Raw genomic sequence first — 22,153 nt, 5'->3', positions numbered from 1 at the left:
TTTCGCCGAAAAGCCTTTTTGAAATCTGACATGTTGGCTGGATTCACAACACGTGTATCTTTAATTTGGTATCTTACATGTGTGATTTCATGAAAGTTAGATTTTTGTAGTAATTTATTTGACTTTGGCGCTCTGCTAGTGTCCCACAGAAAGGGACACTAGCAGACACTATCCCCCAGAAAGGGATATGGCAAGTCAGTCAAGAACACATTCTTATTTTCAATGACGGCTTAGGAACTGTGGGTTAACTGCCTTGTTCAGGGGCAGAATGACAGATTTTTACCTTGTCAGCTCCGGGATTCAATCTTGCAACCTTACGGTTAACTAGTCCAACGCTCTAACCACCTGCCTCTCATTGCACTCCACGAGGAGCCTGCCTGTTACGCGAATGCAGTAAGAAGCCAAGGTACGTTGCTAGCTAGCATTAAACTTATCTTATAAAAAACAATCAATCATAATCACTAGTTAACTACACATGGTTGATGATATTACTAGATATTATCTATGCATATTATCGATGCAACGCAGGGGGATGATTTAACAAAAGCACATTTGCGAAAAAAGCACAATCGTTACACCACTGTACCAAACCTTAAACACCAATGCCTTTCTTAAAATCTATACACAGAAGTATATATTTTTAAACCTGCATATTTAGCTAAAAGAAATCCAGGTTAGCAGGCAATATTAACCAGGTGAAATTGTGTCACTTCTCTTGCGTTCATTGCACGCAGAGTCAGGGTATATGCAACAGTTTGGGCAGCCTGGCTCATTGCGAACTAATTTTCCAGAGTTTTATGTAATTATGACATTGAAGGTTGTACAATGTAACAGGAATATTTAGACTTAGGGATGCCACCCGGTTCCGTATTTCACTGAAAGAATAAACGTTTGGTTTTCGAAATTATAGTTTCCGGATTCGACCATATTAATGACTAAAAGCTCGTATTTCTGTGTGTTATTATGTTATAATTAAGTCTATGATTTGATATTTGATAGAGCAGACTGACTGAGCGATGGTAGTCAGCAGCAGGCTCGTAAGCATTCATTCAAACAGCACTTTTGTGCGTTTTGCCAGCAGCTCTTCTCAAGCACAGCGCTGTTTAGGACTTCAAGCCTATCAACCCTCGAAGATTAGGCTGGTGTAACCGACGTGAAATGGCTAGCTAGTTAGCGGGGTGCACGCTAATAGCGTTTCAAACGTCACTCGCTCTGAGACTTGGAGTAGTTATTCCCCTTGCTCTGCATGGGTAACGCTGCTTTGAGGGTGTCTGTTGTCGATGTGTTCCTGGTTCGAGCCCAGGTAGGAGCAAGGAGAGGGACGGAAGCTATACTGTTTCACTGGCAATACTAAAGTGCCTATAAGAACATCCGATAGTCAAAGGTATATGAAATACAAATGGTATAGAGAGGAAAAGTCCTATAATTCCTATAATAACTTCTACCTAAAACTTCTTACCTGGGAATATTGAGGACTCATGTTAAAAGGAACTACCAGATTTCATATGTTCTCATGTTCTGTGCAAGGAACATAAACGTTAGCTTTTTTACATGGCACATATTGCATTTTTACTTTCTTCTCCAACACTGTTTATGCATTATTTTAACCAAATTGAACATGTTTCATTATTTGAGGCTAAATTGATTTTTATTGATGTATTATATTAAGTTAAAATAAGTGTTCATTCAGTATTGTTGTAATTGTCATTATTTTTTTAAATATTGTTTTTATATATTTTTTTAATCGGTATCGGCTTTTTTTGGTCCTCCAATAATCGGGATCGGCGTTGAAAAATCATAATCAGTCGACCTCTACTATAGGCCCAATACATTATCGCCACATTGGCTTTGCTTGAATTGTCCTGCCAGTGAGTGCAATGTTGTTCGGCACATTTTCTTAATTTACAGAATTGTAAAATGTATTAAATCGTTTTTTTCCCTCCTCAATCTACAAACACTACCCCATAGGGACAAAGCAAATGTATTAAAAATAAAAACATATCACATTTACATAAGTTTTCAGACCCTTTACTCAGTACTTTGTTGAAGCACCTTTGGCAGCATTTACAGCCTTGAGTCTCTCTTTGGGTATGACGCTACCAACTTGGCACACCTGTATTTGGGGAGTTTCTCCCATTATTCTCTGTCAGGTTGGATGGGCAGCATCGCTGCCCAGTTATTTTCAGGTCTCCTGCGTTGTCTTGGCTGTGTGCTTAGGTTCATTGTTCTGTCAGAAGGTGAACCTTCTCCCCAGTCTGAGTTCCTGAGCACACTGGAGCAGGTTTTCATCAAGGATCTCTCTGTACTTTGCTCCATCATTGTTAAATGGAAGAAGTTTGGAACCATCAAAGCTCTTCCTAAAGCTGGCTGCCTGGCCAAACTGAGCAATTGAGAAGGGCCTTGGTCAGGGAGATGACCCAGAACCCGATGGTCTCTGACAGAGCTCCAGTGTTCCTCTGTGGAGATGGTTGTCCTTCTGGAAGGTTCTCCAATCTCTGCAGCACTCCACCAATCAGGGCTTTCTGGTAGTGGCCAGATGGAGTTTGCCAAAAGGCACCAAAAGACTCTCAGACCATAAGAAACCAGATTCTCTGGTCTGATGAAACCAAGATTGAACTCTTTGGCTTGAATGCCAAGTGTCATGTCTAGCACCAAACCCTACAAAACCTGGCACCAAACCCTACGGTGAAGCATGGTGGTGGAAACAAAATGCTGTGGGGATGTTTTTCAGCAGCAAGAACAGCGAGACTACCGTAATTTCCGGACTATAAGCCGCTACTTTTTTCCCACGCTTTGAACCTCGCGGTTTATACAATGACGCGGCTAATTTATGGATTTTTCCCACTTTCACAAGATTCATGCCGCCAAAAAACTGAGCACCGCCACATAATGTGACGTAAATCGAGCGCGCTCAAACTTCCCATCATTCTGATTTACGGTAGTAATTTTGTCACCCTCATCATGGCAAAGACACAGAGAAATGCATATGATGCAGCTTTCAAGTTGAAGGCGATCGATCTGGCTGTTGGAAAAGGAAATAGAGCTGCTGACAGCGTGGAGCATTGTCAAAAAATCCACTATCATCAACGGGTTTCGAAAGGCTGGACTGCTCCGTGTTGAAGAGGGCAGCGATCCAACATCTGATGAAGCAATTCTGAGGCTATTCAACTCCGACACCGAAGGAGATGACTTCAGTGGTTTCAGTGCACAGGAGGAGGAAGATAGTGACCAATGACTTTCTTGGTAGGCAACTGTTTACTGCTATTTTTAAATTTTTTGTTACAAGCCGTGTTTTGTTTAAAGGCTGTGTAAAGTTCATTTGTTTCAATGTACCGGTAGGCACCTGCAGCTTATACACAAGTGCGGCTTATTTATGTACAAAATACTTTTTTTATTTTTTATTCAGTGGGTGCGGTTTATATTCAGGTGCGCTTAATAGTCCAGAAATTACGGTAGTCAGGATCGAGGCGAAGATGATTGGAGAAATGTACAAAACCTACTCCAGAGTACTCAGGACCCCAGACTGGAGAACAATGATCCTAAGCACATAGCCAAGACAATGCAGGAGTTGCTTCGGGACAAGTCTCTGAATGTCTGTGAGTCCTGCCAGAGCCCGGACTTGAACCCGATCGAGCATCTTTGGAGAGACATGAAAATAGCTGTGCAGCGACGCTCCCCATACATCCTGACAGCTTGAGAGGATCTGCAGAGAAGAATGGGAGAAACTCTCCAAATAAAGGTGTGCCAAGCTTGTATTGTCATACCCAAGAAGACATGAGTACTGAGTAAAGAATCTGAATACTTATGTAAATGTAATAATTCCGTTTTTTTTTTATCATACATTTGCAAAAATGCCTTCGCTTGACTTTGCTTTGTCATTATGGGGTGTTGTGTGTAGATTGATGAAGGGGGAAAAACACATTTTAAATCAATTTTTGAATAAGGCTGTAACCTAACAAAATGTGGACAATTCAATGGGTCTGAATATTTGCGATATTTGCTGTGTGTGTATGTTTACAAACTCAGTAAAAAGAAGATGATAAACGCCCCTTTTTCAGGACCCTGTCTTTCAAAGATAATTAGTAAAAATCCAAATAATTCACAGATCTTCATTGTGAAGGGTTTAAACACTGTTTCCCATGTTTGTTCAATGAATCATAAATAATTCATGAACATGCATCTGTGGAATGGTCATTTAAGACACTAACATCTTAAAGGTGGTAGTCAATTAAAGTTGGTTATGAAAACTTAGGAAACTAGAGGCCTTTCTACTGACTATGAAAAACACCAAAAGAAAGATGCCCAGGGTCCCTGTTCATCTGCGTGAACGTGCCTTAGGCATGCTGCAAGAAGGCATGAGGATTGGAGATCTGGCCAGGGCAATAAATTGCAATGTCCGTACAACACCTGCACAGGATCAGTACATTTGAACATCACACCTGCGACGTTGGGTTTGTACCCATAGGCAATGTTGTTGCCAGTAATGGCAAAAACAACTGCCCGAGTTACACCAGGAATGCATAATCCCTCCATCAGTGCTCAGACTGTCCGCAATAGGCTGAGAGAGGCTGGACTGAGGGCTTGTAGGCCTGTTGTAAGGCAGGTCCTCACCAGACATCACCGGCAACAACGTCGCCTATGGGCACAAACCCACCGTTGCTGGACCAGACAGCATAAAAAATTGACTGTTCGTAGATGGTAGATGGGGTTCTCTCTGGGAGAGCTGCACAGGGCTCCCTGCCACTCACCCCTTTAGCGTGAGGACTGGCAAAGTTCTCTTCACTGACAAGTCACGGTTTTGTCTCACCAGGGGTGATGGTTGGATTCCCGTTTATCGTCGAAGGAATGTGCGTTACACTGAGGCCTGTACTCTGGATTGGGATTGAGGTGGAGGGTCCGTCATGGTCTGGGGCGGTGTATCACAGCATCACCGGACTGAGCTTGTTGTCATTGCAGGCAATCTCAACACTTCCTGCAGGCTCATCCTGACCTGACCCTCCAGCATGACAATGCCATTAGCCATTATTGCTCATTCTGTGAGTGATTTCCTGCAAGACAGGAATGTCAGTGTTCTGCCATGGCCAGCAAAGAGCCCGGATATCAATCCAATTGAGCACGTCTGGGACCTGTTGGATCGGAGGGTGAGGGCTAGGGCCATTCCCCCCAGAAATGTCTGGGAACTTGCAGGTGCCTTGGTGGAAGAGAACTGGCAAATCTGGTGCAGTCCATGAGGAGGAGATGCACTGCAGCTGGTGGCCACACCAGATACTGACTGTTGATTTTGACCCTCCCTTGTTCAGGGACACATTATTCAATGTCTGTTAGTCACATGTCTGTGGAACCTTTTCAGTATGTCTCAGTTGTTGAATCTTATGTTCATACAAATATTTACAGATTTTAAGTTTGCTGAAAATAAACGCAGTTGACAGTGAGGATGTTTCTTTTTTTTGTTGAGTGATATACACTGCTCAAAAAAATTAAGGGAACACTTAAACAACACAATGTAACTCCAAGTCCATCACACTTCTGTGAAATCAAACTGTCCACTTAGGAAGCAACACTGGTTGACAATACATTTCACATGCCTATGCTTCCTGGCTGATGTTTTGGTCACTTTTGAATGCTGGCAGTGCATTCACTCTAGTGGTAGCATGAGACTGAGTCTACAACCCACACAAGTGGCTCAGGTAGTGCTGCTCATCCAGGATGGCACATCAAGGCGAGCTGTGGCAAGAAGGTTTGCTGTGTCTGTCAGCGTAGTGTCCAGAGCATGGAGGCGCTACCAGGAGACAGGCCAGTACATCAGGAGACGTGGAGGAGGCCGTAGGAGGGCAACAACCCAGTAGCAGGACCGCTACCTCCACCTTTGTGCAAGGAGGAGCAGGAGGAGCTCTGCAAAATTACCTCCTGCAGGCCACAAATAGGTCTGCTCAAACGGTCAGAAACAGACTCCATGAGGGTGGTATGAGGGCCCAACGTCCACAGGTGGGGGTTGTGCTTACAGCCCAACACCGTGCAGGACATTTTGGCATTTGCCAGAGAACACAAAGATTGGCAAATTCGCCACTGGCGCCCTGTGCTCTTCACAGATGAAAGCAGGTTCACACTGAGCACATGTGACCGACGTGACAGTCTGGAGACGCCGTGGAGAGCGTTCTGCTGCCTGCATACTCCAGCATGACTGGTTTGGCGGTGAGTCAGTCATGGTGTGGGGTGGCATTTCTTTGGGGGGGCTGCACAGCCCTCCATGTGCTCGCCAGAGGTAGCCTGACTGCCATTAGGTACCGAGATGAGATCCTCAGACCCCTTGTGAGACCATATGCTGGTGCGGTTGGCCCTGGGTTCCTCCTAATGCAAGACAATGCTAGACCTCATGTGGCTGGAGTGTGTCAGCAGTTCCTGCAAGAGGAAGGCATTGATGCTATGGACTGGCCCGCCCGTTCCCCAGACCTGAATCCAATCAAGCACATCTGGGACATCATGTCTCGCTCCATCCACAGACTGTCCAGGAGTTGGCGGATGCTTTAGTCCAGGTCTGGGAGGAGATCCCTCAGGAGGTCATACAGGCACGTGGAGGCCACATACACTACTGAGCCTCATTTTCACTTGTTTTAAGGACATTACATCAAAGTTGGATCTGCCTGTAGTGTGGTTTTCCACTTTAATTTTGAGTGTGACTCCAAATCCAGACCTCCATGGGTTGATAAATTTGATTTCCATTGATAATTTTTGTGTGATTTTTGTTGTCAGCACATTCAACTATGTAAAGAAAAAAGTATTTAATAAGAATATTTCTTTCATTCAGATCTAGGATGTGTTTTAGTGTTCCCTTTATTTTTTTGAGCAGTGTATATCACACACACACACACACTGATTTGTATTTTTTAGGTGGACGGACATTTTACAGTGTAAACTTAAAACAAATATATATATATAATGTGTGTGTGTTCATTTATTACTCTCCCTGAAAAAAACACTAAGGTGGCCCGCCCAAGACTTTTCTATGCAGAAGAAACCCTGCAAGAGTAGTGGACAGTGTCTGTGTACTGATTTGGTGTCTCTCTGAAATCCCAGACCTTGAGCAACAGCACTTAAACATTGTTCACGTGGGAGGCAACCTGTCTGCCTAGGGAGACAAGTCTAAGTTGGATATGACCAGTGGTTCTGCTCCAGCAGAGGGGGATGGGCTCTGCTACAGGTGCCATGGCAACAGTGCCAAGTAGTGCCACATAATCAGCTCATTGGCCTCCTTGAGGATCACTAAAACATTCCACATTCAAAGTCAAACTGATGCTGTTGCCTCGGCCGTGTAATTCAAACAATGACGCAGCGTTAAAGTCTTCCAAGTGACACTTCGGGCATGTCGCCTACTTAATTATTTTTTTAAATAAAGTAAAAAGACAGCTCAGCATAGCCATCGATGAGCACAATCCTTCACATCAAAGAGACCTGATGTCTTGGACCCCTCTCTCCCTTTAGTGTCCTCCACTGGTCTCCTGTAAAGCAGGTTGCCTCCCGTCCCTGTAGATATTGAATGATTTCCCCTGATTGCTCTGGAATGTGAGAGAGGAGGATGAAAAAGGTTAGATGGAGGTCATAGATATTACTTGACTGTCTAAGGGGTCATATGGGGTAGGCTACTATATATGACACAGAGTGGCTGCCTAATCTGATCTTGGACACAGGCCTGTTCCTATAGCCTTGATACAGGCCTGTTCTTATAACAGTTAGAGCCAGGTTCACACACATGGTCTCCCTCTAACACTGTGAAGGTGTTCCACAGCCATGGTAAAATTGGCAGCCTTCATCTAAATAACAATCCATTTCTCTCCTCTGCCTAATCCTCTTTTGCTACACATTCCAGCGCAAATGTTTTCCAGTCAAACCCAATACTTCACATGCTTTTGCTCTGAGCACAACAGGAATGCTGAGTAAAGGAAGCTCATTCTTTTGAGCGTTTCCACGTTGCTGAAATCACATGACTCATTGTACTTTAATAATGTCTCACAACGGTGTGTCTTTCTTTGGTTTATTCTGTGTGCTTTTCCTCACTGTTGAAGTTACCTTACTCGTTGAATATCTCACGATTGTGGCCTATGTGCGTGCCTACATGTATCTACACTACATGGTCAAAGGTATGTGGACACCCCTTCACATTAGTGGACTCTGCGATTTCACACCCGTTGCTGACAGGTGTATAAAATCGAGCACAGAGCCATGCAATCTCCATAGACGAACACTGGCAGTATAATGGCCTTACTGAAGAGCTCAGTGACTTTCAATGTGGCATCGTCCATAGGATGCCACCTTTCCAAATTTCTGCCTTGCTAGAGCTTCCCCAGTCAACTGTAACTGCTGTTGTTGTGAAGTGGACACAGAACGGGACCACAAAGTGCTGAAGCCTGTAAAAATCGTCTTTCCTCGATTGCAACACTCACTACAGAGTTCCTAACTGCTTCTGGAAGCAACCTCAGCACAAGAACTGTTTGTCAGGAGCTTCATTTCATGGGTTTCCATGGCTGAGCAGCCACATACAAGCCTAAGATCACCATGTGCAATGCCAAGTGTTGGCTGGAGGGGTGTAAAGCTCGCCGCCATTGGACTCTGGAGCAGTGGAAAAGCGTTGTCTGGAACGATGAATCACGCTTCACCATCTGGCTGTCTGACGGACAAATCTGGATTTGGCGGATGCCAGGAGAACGCTACCTGCCCTAATGCATAGTGCCACCTGTAAAGTTTGGTGGAGGAGGAATAATGGTGTGAGGCTGTTTTTCATGGTTTAGGCTAGGCATCTTTAGTTCCAGTGAAGGGAAATCTTAATCGTACAGCATACATTCTAGATTATTCTATGCTTCCCACTTTGGCAACAGTTTCTTGTTTCAGCATGAAAATGCCCCCATGGACAAAGCAAGGTCCATACAGAAATGGTTTGTTCAGATTGGTGTGGAAGAACTTGACTGGCCTGCACAGAGCCCTGGCCTCAACCCCATCGAACACCATTGTGAAAAATTGGAACGCCAACTGCCAGCCAGGCCTAATTGCCCAACATCAGTGCCCGAGCTCACTAATACTCTTGTGGCTGAATGGAAGCAAGTCCCAGCAGCAGTGTTCCAACATCTAGTGGAAAGCTTTCCCAGATTGGAGGCTGTTATAGCAGCAAAGGGCAGCAAACTCCATATTAATGCCCCATGACATTTGGAATGAGATGTTGGACGAGCAGGCATCCACATACTTTTGACCATGTAGCGTATGTGTTTTTCCTCATTACTGAAGACATCACTTTCTCATTTGTACTTCAAGTAGGGCTACGTTCATTGTACTTAGGACACGGGTTAGTGTCTGCGAGTAGGGTGGATGGTGTATACCACAGGTGTCAAATTCATTCCACAGATGGTCGAGTGTTTGCACTCCTCCCTGGTACTTGATTGATGAATTAAGGCGCTCTCCTCACCTGGTTGTCTCGGTCAGTGGCGGCCAAACTGGGGCGCATTTTCAAAATTGGGTAGTGCGTCAGTTTTCCACCAGTCATGTCAGTCATTACATACCTTTTTAGAGAGCTTATTATAACTTGTTAGAAACGTTCAGATCAGATTTTTTTTTTTTGGCCATATATTTTGTTGTAATGTTTTGTTTGAAGCTATCAAATATCACACGAATACACATGAGACATGGCACAATGTATAGAATTGCAAGAAGATTAGCTTTAAAACAGTGAATGTTCTCTGCACCCCTTGACAAAATGTGTAGACTTGCAGGAAATGAGCTTTAAACCTGCAAAATGTTCTCTCTGCCAACAAAGAAGTGTGTGAACAGTGCTTGTGCCCATAGAAATGGACGTGCGTGCTTGGGGGGGGGGGGGGGGGAGCGGGATGTTCCCCAATGCTTGAAGTGGGGCCGGAGTGTAAACATTTGGGATTCCCTAGTCTAGGTCAAATTGAAAGAAAAAAACAGCAGACACTAGGGCATCCATGGAATGACTAACACCCCCACTAAGCATTCTACAGTACCACCAGGAATCTTATGACCCCTGCTGGAGAGACAATCCCAAACTGTCATCTGTTAGGGACTCTTCTTTACTCCACCTCAGCATGAGCTATTTGTAGAGTTCTAGACAGGCTCTGCTTTGCCGTTTTTCGCTGTAAAAAAATACCATAAATAAAACAAATGGCCAGTGATTGAAAACCGACACTACGGTGTGCCCTAAATGAATATGACCTAGGCCACAGAGGGGACAACACCCTTCCCAACCCTGTTTTTACAATCGGTAACACACTATCTTTCTGTATCCCTCCAGGGCCGGTGGTGTATGTGCTAGACCTGGCGGACCGGCTAATCTCCAAGGCCTGTCCCTTTACCGCCGCTGGCATCATGGTGGGCTCCATTTACTGGACCGCTGTCACCTACGGGGCCGTCACTGTCATGCAGGTGAGACCATAAAAATAAAACGCACACACACACGGCTGTGTTTATTAACAGACTACGGCAGACTACGGCTTGACCATGGTGTCCCCTCTGTCCCTGTGCCCAGGTGGTGGGCCATAAGGAGGGCCTGGACGTGATGGAGCGGGCAGACCCCCTGTTCCTGCTCATCGGCCTGCCCACCATCCCCGTCATGCTGATCCTGGGGAAGATGATCCGCTGGGAGGACTACGTGCTGCGCTTCTGGAGGAAGTACTCCAACAAGCTGCAGATCCTCAACAGCATCTTCCCAGGTCAGAAAGGACACATTGGTAGGGATGCCCACCGTTCCGCAACACCAGTGTTATTCTAAAATGGGTGGAGTTCAGCTTATTCATTGTGTGTGTCTGTATGATGAAGAGTGGGTGATAAAGATCTTGATAGATGATGCTACCTGTGTTAAAGACTGTAAACACATTTTGTGCACAACATTGAGCTTTTTGTGCGCATGATAAATGTCTGATCATTTATTTTGTGTGAACACTGTGGCTTTCCTAGGGTGTGCGCAGTGTTTGTTGGGGATAAAAGAGTACTACGAGGTGGTCTGTCTGTTGGTGGTGGGTAGGTCCAGTAGAGGGGGGGGGGGGGGGGTTCCCACTGATCTCATCAAGGTAGTGATTGGTGCGGGGAAAAACCCGACAACCTTTTCTCTCTCCAGGCTCAGCTTGCTGGGCAAAAGCACTCCTCTACCCCCAGTCGGCTGCCCGAACTAGAGATACTGGTACAGACTGATGCATATACTCATCACTTGATGTGTATTGTGTGTATTTGTGTGTATTGTGCGGCATATCTAGCTTTGTGAAGATGTATTGGCAAAACATCAACACCCACAATGCACCAAACCCCATCCTTACCCTGTCCCCTCCTCTCGGTCTCTCTCAGGGATTGGGTGTCCAGTGCCTCGTATCCCGGCAGAGGCCAGCCCCCTGGCAGACCACGTGTCAGCCACTAGAATCCTATGTGGCGCTCTGGTCTTTCCCACCATCGCCACCATCGTAGGCAAACTCATGTTCAGCAGCGTCAACTCCAACCTGCAGAGGACCATCCTGGTGGGTAACAAAAACAAACATGTGTCATGTCAGTCATACACAAAGAGACTGTGGGCCTGGGTTTTGGTCATTGTAGTTATCTCCTTTTTAGTGATTGCAGGGTTTTTGCAATGGCTATACAGTGCATTCAGAAAGTATTCAGACCTCTTGCTTTTTTCCCACATTTTGTTACGTTACAGGCTTTTTCAAAAATGGATTAAATAAAACATTGTCCTCATCAATCTAGACACAATACCCCATAATGATCAAGCGAAAATAGGTTATTTTTTCCTTCTCACATTTATAAAAAAAAACAAGTATTCAGACACTTTGCTATTGAGCTCCGGTGCATTCTGTTTCCATTGATAATCCTTCAGATGTTTCTACAACTTGATTGGAGTTCAATAGATTGGACATGATTTGGAAAAGCACACACCTGTCTATATAAGGTCCCACAGTTGACAGTGCATGTCAGGGAAAGAAAACAAGCCATGAGGTCAAAGGAATTGTCCGTAGAGCTCAGAGACAGGATTGTGTTGAGGCACAGATCTGGGGAAGGTTACCAAAACATTTCTACAGCATTGAAGGTCCCCAAGAACACAGTGGCCCCCATCATTCTTAAATGGAAGAAGTTTGGAACCCCCAAGACTTTTCCTAGAGCTGGCCGCCTGGCCAAACTGAGCAATCGGGGGAGAAGGGCCTTGGTCAGGGAGGTGACCAAGCGAACCCTATGGTCACTCTGACAGAGCTCCAGAGTTCCTCTGTGGAGATGGGAGAACCTTCCAGAAGGACAACTATCTCTTCAGCACTCCACCAATCAGGGCATTATGGTAGAGTGGCCATACCATGAGAAACAAAATTCTCTCGTCTGATGAAACTAAGATTGAACACTTTGGCTTGAATGCCAAGTGTCATGTCTGAAGGAAACCTGGCACCATCCCTACGTTGAAGCATGATGGTGGCAGCATCATGCTGTGGAGGATGTTTTTCAGTGGCAGGGACTGGGAGACTAGTCAGGATTGAGGGAAAGATTAATGGAGCAAAGTACAGATAGACCCTTGATGAAAACCTGCTCCAGAGCACTCAGGACCTCAGACTGGGGCCCTAAGCACACAGCCAAGACAACGCAGGAGTGGCTTCGGGACAAGTCTCAATGTCCTTGAGTGGCCCAGCCAGAGCCCGGACTTGAACCCGATCGAACATCTCTGGGGTTTCTCCTAGTCTTTCCAAAAACAGGTATTCCTAGCTTGTAGCGTCATACCCAAGAAGACTCGAGGCTGTAATCGCTGCCAAAGGAGCTTCAACAAAGTACTGAGTAATGGGTCTGAACACTTATGTAAATGTGATATTTTGACAAACCTGTTTTTGCTTTGTCATTATGGGGTATTGTGTGTAGATTGATGAGGGGGGAAAAAACATTTGAATCCATTTTTTTATGAGGCTGTAACATAACAAAATGTGGAAAAAGTCCAGGGGTCTGAATACTTTCCGAATGCACTGTACCTATACTATCTCCTCCCTCCTTCTGGCCCATTCTGAGGTAACTATTCCTCAGCCAAGGGGAACTCCCCTACTTTTAGTCTAGAACTCATGATGTTAGACCAGGGGTCTTCAACCTTTTCTTGCTGAGGGACCCCCTCCAATGCAAACCGGCGCGACAGGGACCCCCATCATACGTTAGCAAAAAAATGTTATGTCTTATCGCGTGAATGGTAATGGCAAGGAGAAGTAATCAACATTTTAAAATTAATAGATTTGGCAGATGTCTCCACATAATTGGAAGAGGAAGTGTGAACTCTAACACAGCCTATTAACTAGAAAGGTAACTCAAAACTAGAGGTTGACCGATTTAGATTTTTTTAACGCCGATACCGATTTATTGGAGGACCAAAAAAAGCCGATGCCGATTAATCCGCCTATTTTTTTTATTTGTAATAATGACAATTACAACAATACTGAATATAATACATCAAAATCAATTTAGCCTCAAATAAATAAGGAAACATGTTCAATTTGGTTTAAATAATGCAAAAACAAAGTGTTGGAGAAGAAAGTAAAAGTGCAATATGTACCATGTAAGAAAGCTAATGTTTAAATTCCTTGCTCAGAACATGAGAACATATGAAAGCTGGTGGTTCCTTTTAACACGAGTCTTCAATATTCCCAGGTAAGAAGTTTTAGGTTGTAGTTATTGTAGGAATTATAGGACGATTTCCCTAAATACCATTTGTATTTCATTAACCTTTTGACTATTGGATGTTCTTCTTATAGGCACATTAGTGTTGCCATTTTATAGCTTCCGTCCCTCTCCTCGCTCCTACCTGGGATCGAACCAGATACACATCGACAACAGCCACCCTCGAAGCAGCGTTACCCATGCAGAGCAAGAGGAATAACTACTCCAAGTCTCAGAGCGAGTGACGTTTGAAACGCTATTAGCGGTGCGCACACCGCTAACTAGCTAGCCATTTCACATTGGTTACACCAGCCTAATCTCGGGAGTTGATAGGCTTGAAGTCACAAACAGCGCAATGATTGACGCACAACGAAGAGCTGCTGGCAAAATGCAGGAAAGTGCTGTTTGAATGAATGCTTACGAGCCTGCGGCTGCCTACCACTGCTCAGTCAGATACTCGTATGCTCAGTCAGATTATATGCAACGCAGGACACGCTAGATAAACTAGTAATATCATCAACCATGTGTAGTTAACTAGTGATTTATGATTGATTGTTTTTTATAAAAATAAGTTTAATGCTAGCTAGCAACTTACCTTGGCTTACTGCATTCGCGTAACAGGCAGTCTCCTTGTGGAGTGCAACAGGCAGGTGGTTATAGCATTGGACTAGTTACTGTAAGGTTGCAACAATCTTGCAACCTTACAGTTAACGAGACCGATCCCCCGACAAGGTGAAAATCTGTCGTTCTGACCCTGAACGAGGCAGTTAACCCACCGTTCCTAGGCCGTCATTGAAAATAAGAATGTGTTCTTAACTGATTTGCCTAGTTAAATAAAGGTGTAAAAAAAAATGGCCAAATCGGTGTCCAAAAATACCGATTTCCGATTGAAAACTTGAAATCATCCCTATTTAATTGGCCATTCCGATTAATCGATCGACCTCTACTCCAAACACATTTTTGCTAAGAGCAGCTGTTTAGTTTGTTAAACAAAGGTTAGCCATGTGTTGGCAAAAATGTATGTCCAAGTCAAGAAAGCTTACCAGCAGCCAGCGGGAATTGCCACACTGATAGCCTGTGCTTTTTCAAAGATGAATTGCCTCAAATGAGTGTAATTTGCGAGAAATTAAATGAAGTTGACATCATTAGAAATTATATTCTCCTCTTCTACTGTAGGTATGTAATTCAAAATGTGTTTATTCTGTTGCCAGTAATATTCATACCAAAATAACGTTTTATATACACTAAATAGAAATATGAATGGGTCCAACATGTAAAGTGTTGGTCCCATGTTTCATGAGTTGACATTTTTTAAATCCCAGAAATGTTGTGCATAAATGTGTTTACATCCCTGTTAGTGAGAATGTATCCTTTTCCATCCACCTGACAGGTGTGACATATCAAGAAGCACAATCATTACATAGGTGCACCTTGTGCTAGAGACAGTAAAAGGCCACTCTAAAATGTTCCGTTTTGTCACAACACAATGCCACAGATGTCTCACGTTTTGAGGGAGTGTGCAATTGACCGCAGGAATGACCACCAGAGCTGTTGCCAGATAATTGAATGTTAATTTCTCTAATTTTGCAGTACGTCCAACCGGCCTCACAACCGCAGACCACGTGTAACCACACCAGCCCAGGACTTCCACATCCGGCTTTTTCCCCTTGTGGGATCGTCTGGGGGTGCTGAGGAGTATTTCTGTCTGTAATAAAGCCCTTTTGTGGGGGAAAACTCAATCTGATTGGCTGGCCCTGGCTCCCCAAATCCCTCTAAGGCCCACCCATGGCTGTGAAATCCATGGATTAGGGCCTAATTCATTCATTTCAATTGACTGATTTCCTTATATGAAATGTAACTCAGTAAAATATTTGAATGTTGTGTTTTATATTTTTGCGGACCCTCTGCACCACCCCCAGTTGAATACCCTTGTTTTAGACACACACACCTGAGAGTGCGCTTTCTGCACCCCCGCAGAAATCTAATTATCATAAATTCAACAAAAAAATGCCAGTTTAAGCTAGAGATGTATCTCAATCCGCCTATGTCGCACTACCACATCTGTGGTGAGAGCTAGAGCGGTGTTTGTCAGACCAAGACTTCATCCCTCACCCTGACCTTTTGTTCTTTGTGTCCTGTCTGCAGGGTGGGATTGCGTTTGTGGCCGTCAAGGGAGCGTTTAAGGTGTACTTCAAACAGCAGCAGTACCAGAGGCAAGCCCACCGCAAGATCCTCAACTTCCCAGAGGCAGAGGAAGCCTGGACAGACAGACAGACACACTGACACAAAAGGGGAGTGGGTGGAGCGGTACAGTGAACTCTGAGCAGGAACACTGTCGGACAGACACAGGGATCATTGCTGCCCCCTACCTCTTGTACCCCTCCGAGCAGCCTCGCCTCACATTCTGTTTCTGCTCTCTGCGGAGTCATTGTCCTCTGCTGCTGACATTTGTGCTGTATGACTATCGCCATGATCTATTGCGTTTTTAAAACACGTAGACTAATACAGACATGCGCGGATGCAGACACACACACTCATGCATATTGCACACAGGAATGTGACTTGTTTTTGTGACTGCCGCAATGCAGTAGTTTTTCTTTTTTTTTACATAACCAGTGCTTGCTTATTTTAAGATAAATCTGGGACAGGTGTAATTATTAGGCAGGAAAGTTTTAGAAATAATTTTGGAAATTGTTTGCCAATGTGAAGGGTTTCATGAGGAATATTGTTTTCCTGTGTTTTCAGAGAAATAAGAATAAAGTATCTTTATCACTAAGAGATTATTTGAAGGAATATCTTGCCTGCTGCTCTCTTCAAACATTGCCACTCATGTTTCCATTGGTGAAAATGCATAGTCATCATTCATCTATTTTAGAAGCATAGTACAAACCTCATGAAAGTGTGATTGTCTGTACATATTTAATCTATTCTGCAATTGCTGTATCGGATTAAACCTTTGAAGGTGTTTTTTACTCATATGCCTCAAGTGTTCCCATTAATTCTATTTTTAGTTATTTGTAAGGGATTTTTTTCCCCCAAGCATCTAACCCTACAGGTCACTTCTATTTTTTTTTCTTATGAAATACCCAGTCAGTGCACAGATGTCTTCTACTCATGGGATGAGAGCGAATTCAATGTGCAAGCGGCTCATATAGACCTGACGCATGCTGTCTACTGAATGAAGACGTGATTGACTCATATCTTTTAACCCAAATCACAAAACGCCACAATTCCTTGCTAAAACCAGATTTGTTTCTTTGTGTGCATTTGCCTCAAGGCAGTCACAGAATGGGTTAAAATTACAACTATAGTTGTAGAACCAGTATAAAGGTGGTCTAAGCTGCTGCCTCCAGAACACATACACCATGGGTTTGAATCTGGTCCACTGCTATTTGTAGCAACTCTCCATCTTTATTTTTTATTTAACCAGGTAGGCTAGTTGAGAACAAGTTCTCATATGCAACTGCGACCTGGCCAAAATAAAGCATAGCAGTGTGAACAGACAGAGTTACACATGGAGTAAACAATTAACAAGTCAATAACACAGAAAGAAAAAGTCTATATACATTGTGTGCAAAAAGCATGAGGTAGGTGAAATTACAATTTTGCAGATTAACACTGGAGTGATAAATGATCAGATGGTCATGTACAGGTAGAGATTGGTGTGCAAAAGAGCAGAAAAGTAAATACATATAAACAGTATGGGGATGAGGTAGGTAAAATTGGGTGGGCTAGATGATCGGTGAGATGCTACGTGTGGGTGTTGCCATCGTGACCAGTGAACTGAGATAAGGCGGAGCTTTACCTAGCATGGACTTGTAGATGACCTGGAGCCAGTGGGTCTGGCACCGAATATGTAGCAAGGGCCAGCCGACTAGAGCATACAGGTCGCAGTGGTGGGTGGTATAAGGTGCCACAAAATGGATGGCACTGTGATAAACTGCATCCAGTTTGCCGAGTGGAGTATTGGAAGCTATTTTGTAGATGACATCGCCGAAGTCGAGGATCGGGAAGGATAGTCAGTTTTACTAGCGTAAGTTTGGCAGCGTGAGTGAAGGAGGCTTTGTTGCGGAATAGAAAGCCGACTCTAGATTTGATTTTAGATTGGAGATGTTTGATATGAGTCTGGAAGGAGAGTTTACAGTCTAGCCAGACACCTAGGTACTTATAGATGTCCACATATTCTAGGTCGGAACCATCCAGGGTGGTGATGCTAGTCGGGTGTGCGGGTGCAGGCAGCGGAAGGAGTGTTGTAAGGCATTGAAGCTCGTTTGGAGGTATCTTGTCCAATAAACAAAAAATGTGAGTGGAACTGCCCCACTCCTTAAATCTAATGGTGTGAAAAAGGCATGCTATAAACCAACCACTAGAATATTAATTTAGCATGGTAGATGGATGTAATCTCTGGTCAGCTCAGCTTTTACATTCACTGTAAAGAAAATGTATTATGTATTGTTGAATTTATAGTTTCATGGTAGATTATAAATGTATTTTTTCTAACCTTGAAGTGGATGTGTTGAGTCTATTCTAAAGGTCCAGATGCACACTGTAGGACAGATTCAATCCAAATTCCTTAGACATGAACAAGGGGCTACTATGGCTGTAAAACAGTTTGAATGAACCACATTTCATAGCATATTGCTGAAAAATTACACTTTCGGTTGATGTATAGTGTGCTCTTCGGAGGCAGCTATATCTGGGATACAAATCCTGCGTTGACATATTTCAATAACAGACAACTATTTGTTCCAGTATACAGTGATTTATTAGATAAACACAGGAGAAAAATTAAGACTTAAGCACTCCTGCATTACTGAGCCCTGAACATGTCTGCAGTAACTCAACCAGCCAATTTACAGCAGTGTCCACTGACCGTCTCACTGAACCACCTTCCATTTGATCAGGCTGGTATTCAGTAGGGCACAGCGTAGCAAAACATTTTGCAACAAAATCAAAACAAGCATTTATCAGACAAGTTCAGGTAGTCCCTCTGTTTGGTGCCTAATGAATGCAACCCAGTATAGCAAAATGAACCTGCACAGTTATTCCCATTTTCGAGTGTATACGGATTACTTGTGGAAAAACTGCTTGGTTTCCCCCTAAATACATTAGCAAGCAATGACTACTGGTTGCAAGAGACTGTTATTCCTACCAAAGGAACACAGCCTGCAGGTCAGTTATTGGTCCCTACCATTGTAAGGTAATCACTGAACAAACCAGTGGAATTCAAGGGAATGTTCGTTATGTCAGTATACAGCTGTACTTCCTTTAGAAAAAAGTTTGAACATAAATCCATAAGAAATGTCAGTTTCTAACTTGTGGTGAAACACATTACGTTAACCTTAGTTGATATATAGGCCTGAGAACATATGGGAGACATTTGCTGTATCAAAGAGTGGTTGACGCCAGCAGTGGTTTGACTTGGCAAGGCTTGTTAACACCTGAGAGACTAGGCCATGGTATAGAGACAGACATGGCACTGACATGAGTACTATCCATGCATCACATGCCAGTTCCACCTTTCAGTGTGTCCATTAGGCTGGATGAGAGCAAGGACTCAAGAATGCAGTATCCCCCACTTCTACATAACAGTACAGAGGCCATTAGTGTTTAAAGCCACACTACTCTCAGGTTCCCCAGTTTATTGCTTAGTGAGAAGTGCATATTGAGAAACACAGGCCCGACTACACCTTCACCCTCCATACATAGGCCTCTATTGAAACCCATCAGACAAAATATGAATATTTTAAAGGGTGTCCTGAGAAAAGACTAAATCTGTTTACCCCACCAGACATTCTATAGCAGTCCTTTGTTTTTCTTAAGGATAGCATCTTTAAGATTGCAATGACCCCAATCCTGTTCCAAGTCTGACCAACCGAGGCAAAGTGCAGTTGGCTGACTGTCAAAGTCCAGACACTGCTGTGATATGTGTATTCAGCTGACTGCTCCAGCCACAGTTGTGCATCTATTGGTCCAGATTGGTAGTAGACCATCCCCCACCCCCTTTTAAAAAGGTACAACCTTTGTCTCAAATGGAGAAAGATGGGGGGAACACCTATGCAATAAATCACTAGTCGAACACAATTCAGATTAAAATATTAACAAGCATAAAAGCTATAAAAAGAAAAATGTATAACTCCAAACAAGTAATTAACATAAATGACAGACATTTAAATATGTTTATTTTTCTTCAATCTCAAATAAAAGCAAACGATTAGAGGGACCCTGAGATGATGCTTGGAAATACAACCCTATAGAGCACTAGTTCAAAAGAAAAGCTTCATGGGACACCTCTCCACCAAATGGGCCCTGCCATTTTACCAGTTTAAAAAATAAATAGAGTCAGATCTCAAAACCTGTACATCATGGATTAAAACAGAATCGTTTCCATAAGGCTGATCAACTGAAATGGTGTCCAAAATAGTGTGTTTCACATTCATCTTATTTAAACACAGTCTTTGTGATATCAATTCAGGGAGTCGTCACTGTGCCTTGATGCGTCGCACGAGTACATAAGAAAGTACGTGTCCGGCGTGTCTAAAATGATATTATGTACACCCTTTGCAGAGCTATCCTCCTACACCTCAAAAGCTTCACATAATCATCATTAACCAACAGTTTACTCTCACCACAGCAGCATGTCCTTGTGGCTAAATCAACTAAAAACACTTCCATTATAAAGTGTCAAGGGGTACTTGTACTGGTTTACAGGGTTCCCGGCCTTGTGGTTGTTTAAGTTATTACTATTCCTCTATAATAGGAGCCCTGCTTCAACATTCTATACATTATTGGGAATGTGTGTTGGTGGGGTTTTCCATGAGACTAAAATTGTGTGACCTCTACTCTTACACGGAGCTATGATGAGATCCACAGCCAAGTTGTGGGAATCAAACACATTTCCAAGTGCCTCTAGTAGCCTCCAGCCTACCACACACAGATACACAAACATACACACATGCAGGCTTAGTCAGATGAGTGTGTTCCTGACTCCTGTTGCCTCGGGGGGACGGGGGGGACAGAGCAGGGCACCCCCCCACCACAGTGCTCCCATGCTGCTCTGGGGGCAGGGCTGCCCGGTCCTCACAGTTTGGCAGCCATGAAGTTGATGTGGGGCTTGGCCAGGGGAAAGAGGGGAAGGCTCCTCTTGAACTCGGTCATGTCCAGGACCAAAGTAGGCTGTACACAGATGGACAGGTCAGTGTATTACAGACGTTAACACGTCACCTAAAAAGTTACATAATTCTTCCAATTCTCTATCACAGACACACACTCCTCCTGTATTATAAAAGGATGACTACATTACCTGTGGCAAGGAGGGGGCAGGGACCAGGTTGACGTCATTCTGGGCAGGGAACTCGCCCACGACTGGGCCTAAACAAAAGGACAGAGACATTTAAACAACTGTTAAAAACAGTCAAAGCAACACATTCACACTGACAAACTTAACTTCTATCCCCCCAAAAAACTCTCCATCACTTGTACAGTACTCACAGGAGTCCATCTCCCTAGACAGGACATGCACAGACACCTTGTGCCTCTTGGGTGCATCCACAGCCAACAGATCCTACAGAGAGAGAGACAAGAGTTAGATAGAGACACAGAGAAGAGACAGAATTTAATTGAAGTCACTGTCTGCGAAAAATGTATTATAATGGGGTGAAGAAAGTTTCCAGGCTCCTGCATCGGAACAAAGTGGATTCAACAGTCATAAATCTGTGGAGGAGGGGGATATGGTGAAATTTATTACACAATGAAAATATTCTGCATGGGGCCTGTGTTGCTTCTGCTGAGGTAGAAATATGGGAAGTCTTTCATTGCTTCGCTATCCTTGGTCCCCTTATACTCTTGAAACACCACCCTGACAGTGACGCACCCCCTTGTTATGGTTGTGGATCAGTGGCAGTCAGTGCAGTTTAAGATTAGGGAGGACAATTCTTTTTCATGAGCATGGCCTTATTTCTATTACAGCATATTGGATGACTGTCATTCATATTTCATTCACCCAGGTCAATGTAAAAGTGATAGGTTTAGGCTACTACATGATACTCAATTTCCCTATACCCATCAGGTTGCTACAACATTTCAAGAGGTCGAGAGAAAAAAAACAAAAAAAAAACAAGAGGTAACAGATAGTGACACATTCAATACCATCTTGCACACTCTTGCCTGCATCTATTTATCTATTTATGCTGCAGTAGTTTATGTGTCGGGGGGCTGGGGTCAGTTTGTTATATCTGGAGTACTTCTCCTGTCCTATTCGGTGTCCTGTGTGAATCTAAGTGTGCGTTCTCTAATTCTCTCCTTCTCTCTTTCTTTCTCTCTCTCGGAGGACCTGAGCCCTAGGACCATGCCCCAGGACTACCTGACATGATGACTCCTTGCTGTCCCCAGTCCACCTGGCCATGCTGCTGCTCCAGTTTCAACTTCCACCTGACTGTGCTGCTGCTCCAGTTTCAACTGTTCTGCCTTATTATTATTCGACCATGCTGGT

General features: G+C 43.8%; 2 protein-coding genes across 8 annotated transcripts in view; one reads left to right on the top strand and one right to left on the bottom strand.

Annotated features, from left to right (window-relative positions):
- The window catches only part of LOC109889803 (E3 ubiquitin-protein ligase MARCH5), a 50,599-nt gene extending 33,959 nt beyond the window's left edge, over positions 1–16,640 (top strand). For 3 of the 7 annotated variants that reach the window (XM_020481530.2, XM_020481526.2, XM_031823366.1), the window contains exons 3-7: positions 10,295–10,425; positions 10,529–10,730; positions 11,341–11,507; positions 15,253–15,347; positions 15,808–16,640. In XM_020481530.2, coding sequence (XP_020337119.1) covers positions 10,369–10,425; positions 10,529–10,730; positions 11,341–11,507; positions 15,253–15,347; positions 15,808–15,985 — 699 coding nt within the window. In that variant the 5' untranslated portion in view covers positions 10,295–10,368 and the 3' untranslated portion in view covers positions 15,986–16,640. Of the gene's footprint in view, positions 1–10,294; positions 10,426–10,528; positions 10,731–11,340; positions 11,508–15,252; positions 15,366–15,807 lie in introns of all 7 variants that reach the window. The other 4 variants (XM_020481527.2, XM_031823365.1, XM_020481528.2 and 1 more) reach the window with 4 other exon arrangements.
- Positions 16,641–19,827: 3,187 nt separating this feature from the next.
- The window catches only part of LOC109889801 (insulin-degrading enzyme), a 47,472-nt gene continuing 45,146 nt past the window's right edge, over positions 19,828–22,153 (bottom strand). The window contains exons 23-25 of the mRNA XM_020481523.2: positions 21,154–21,226; positions 20,966–21,033; positions 19,828–20,838 (exon numbers count right to left, since the gene is read on the bottom strand). Coding sequence (XP_020337112.1) covers positions 20,743–20,838; positions 20,966–21,033; positions 21,154–21,226 — 237 coding nt within the window. The 3' untranslated portion in view covers positions 19,828–20,742. The remainder of the gene's footprint in view (positions 20,839–20,965; positions 21,034–21,153; positions 21,227–22,153) is intronic.

Source organism: Oncorhynchus kisutch, linkage group LG4 (assembly GCF_002021735.2).
Source record: "Oncorhynchus kisutch isolate 150728-3 linkage group LG4, Okis_V2, whole genome shotgun sequence".
NCBI lineage: Eukaryota > Metazoa > Chordata > Actinopteri > Salmoniformes > Salmonidae > Oncorhynchus > Oncorhynchus kisutch.
Note: the sequence above shows the minus strand (reverse complement) of the source record. Positions and strands in the feature narration are given on the sequence as shown.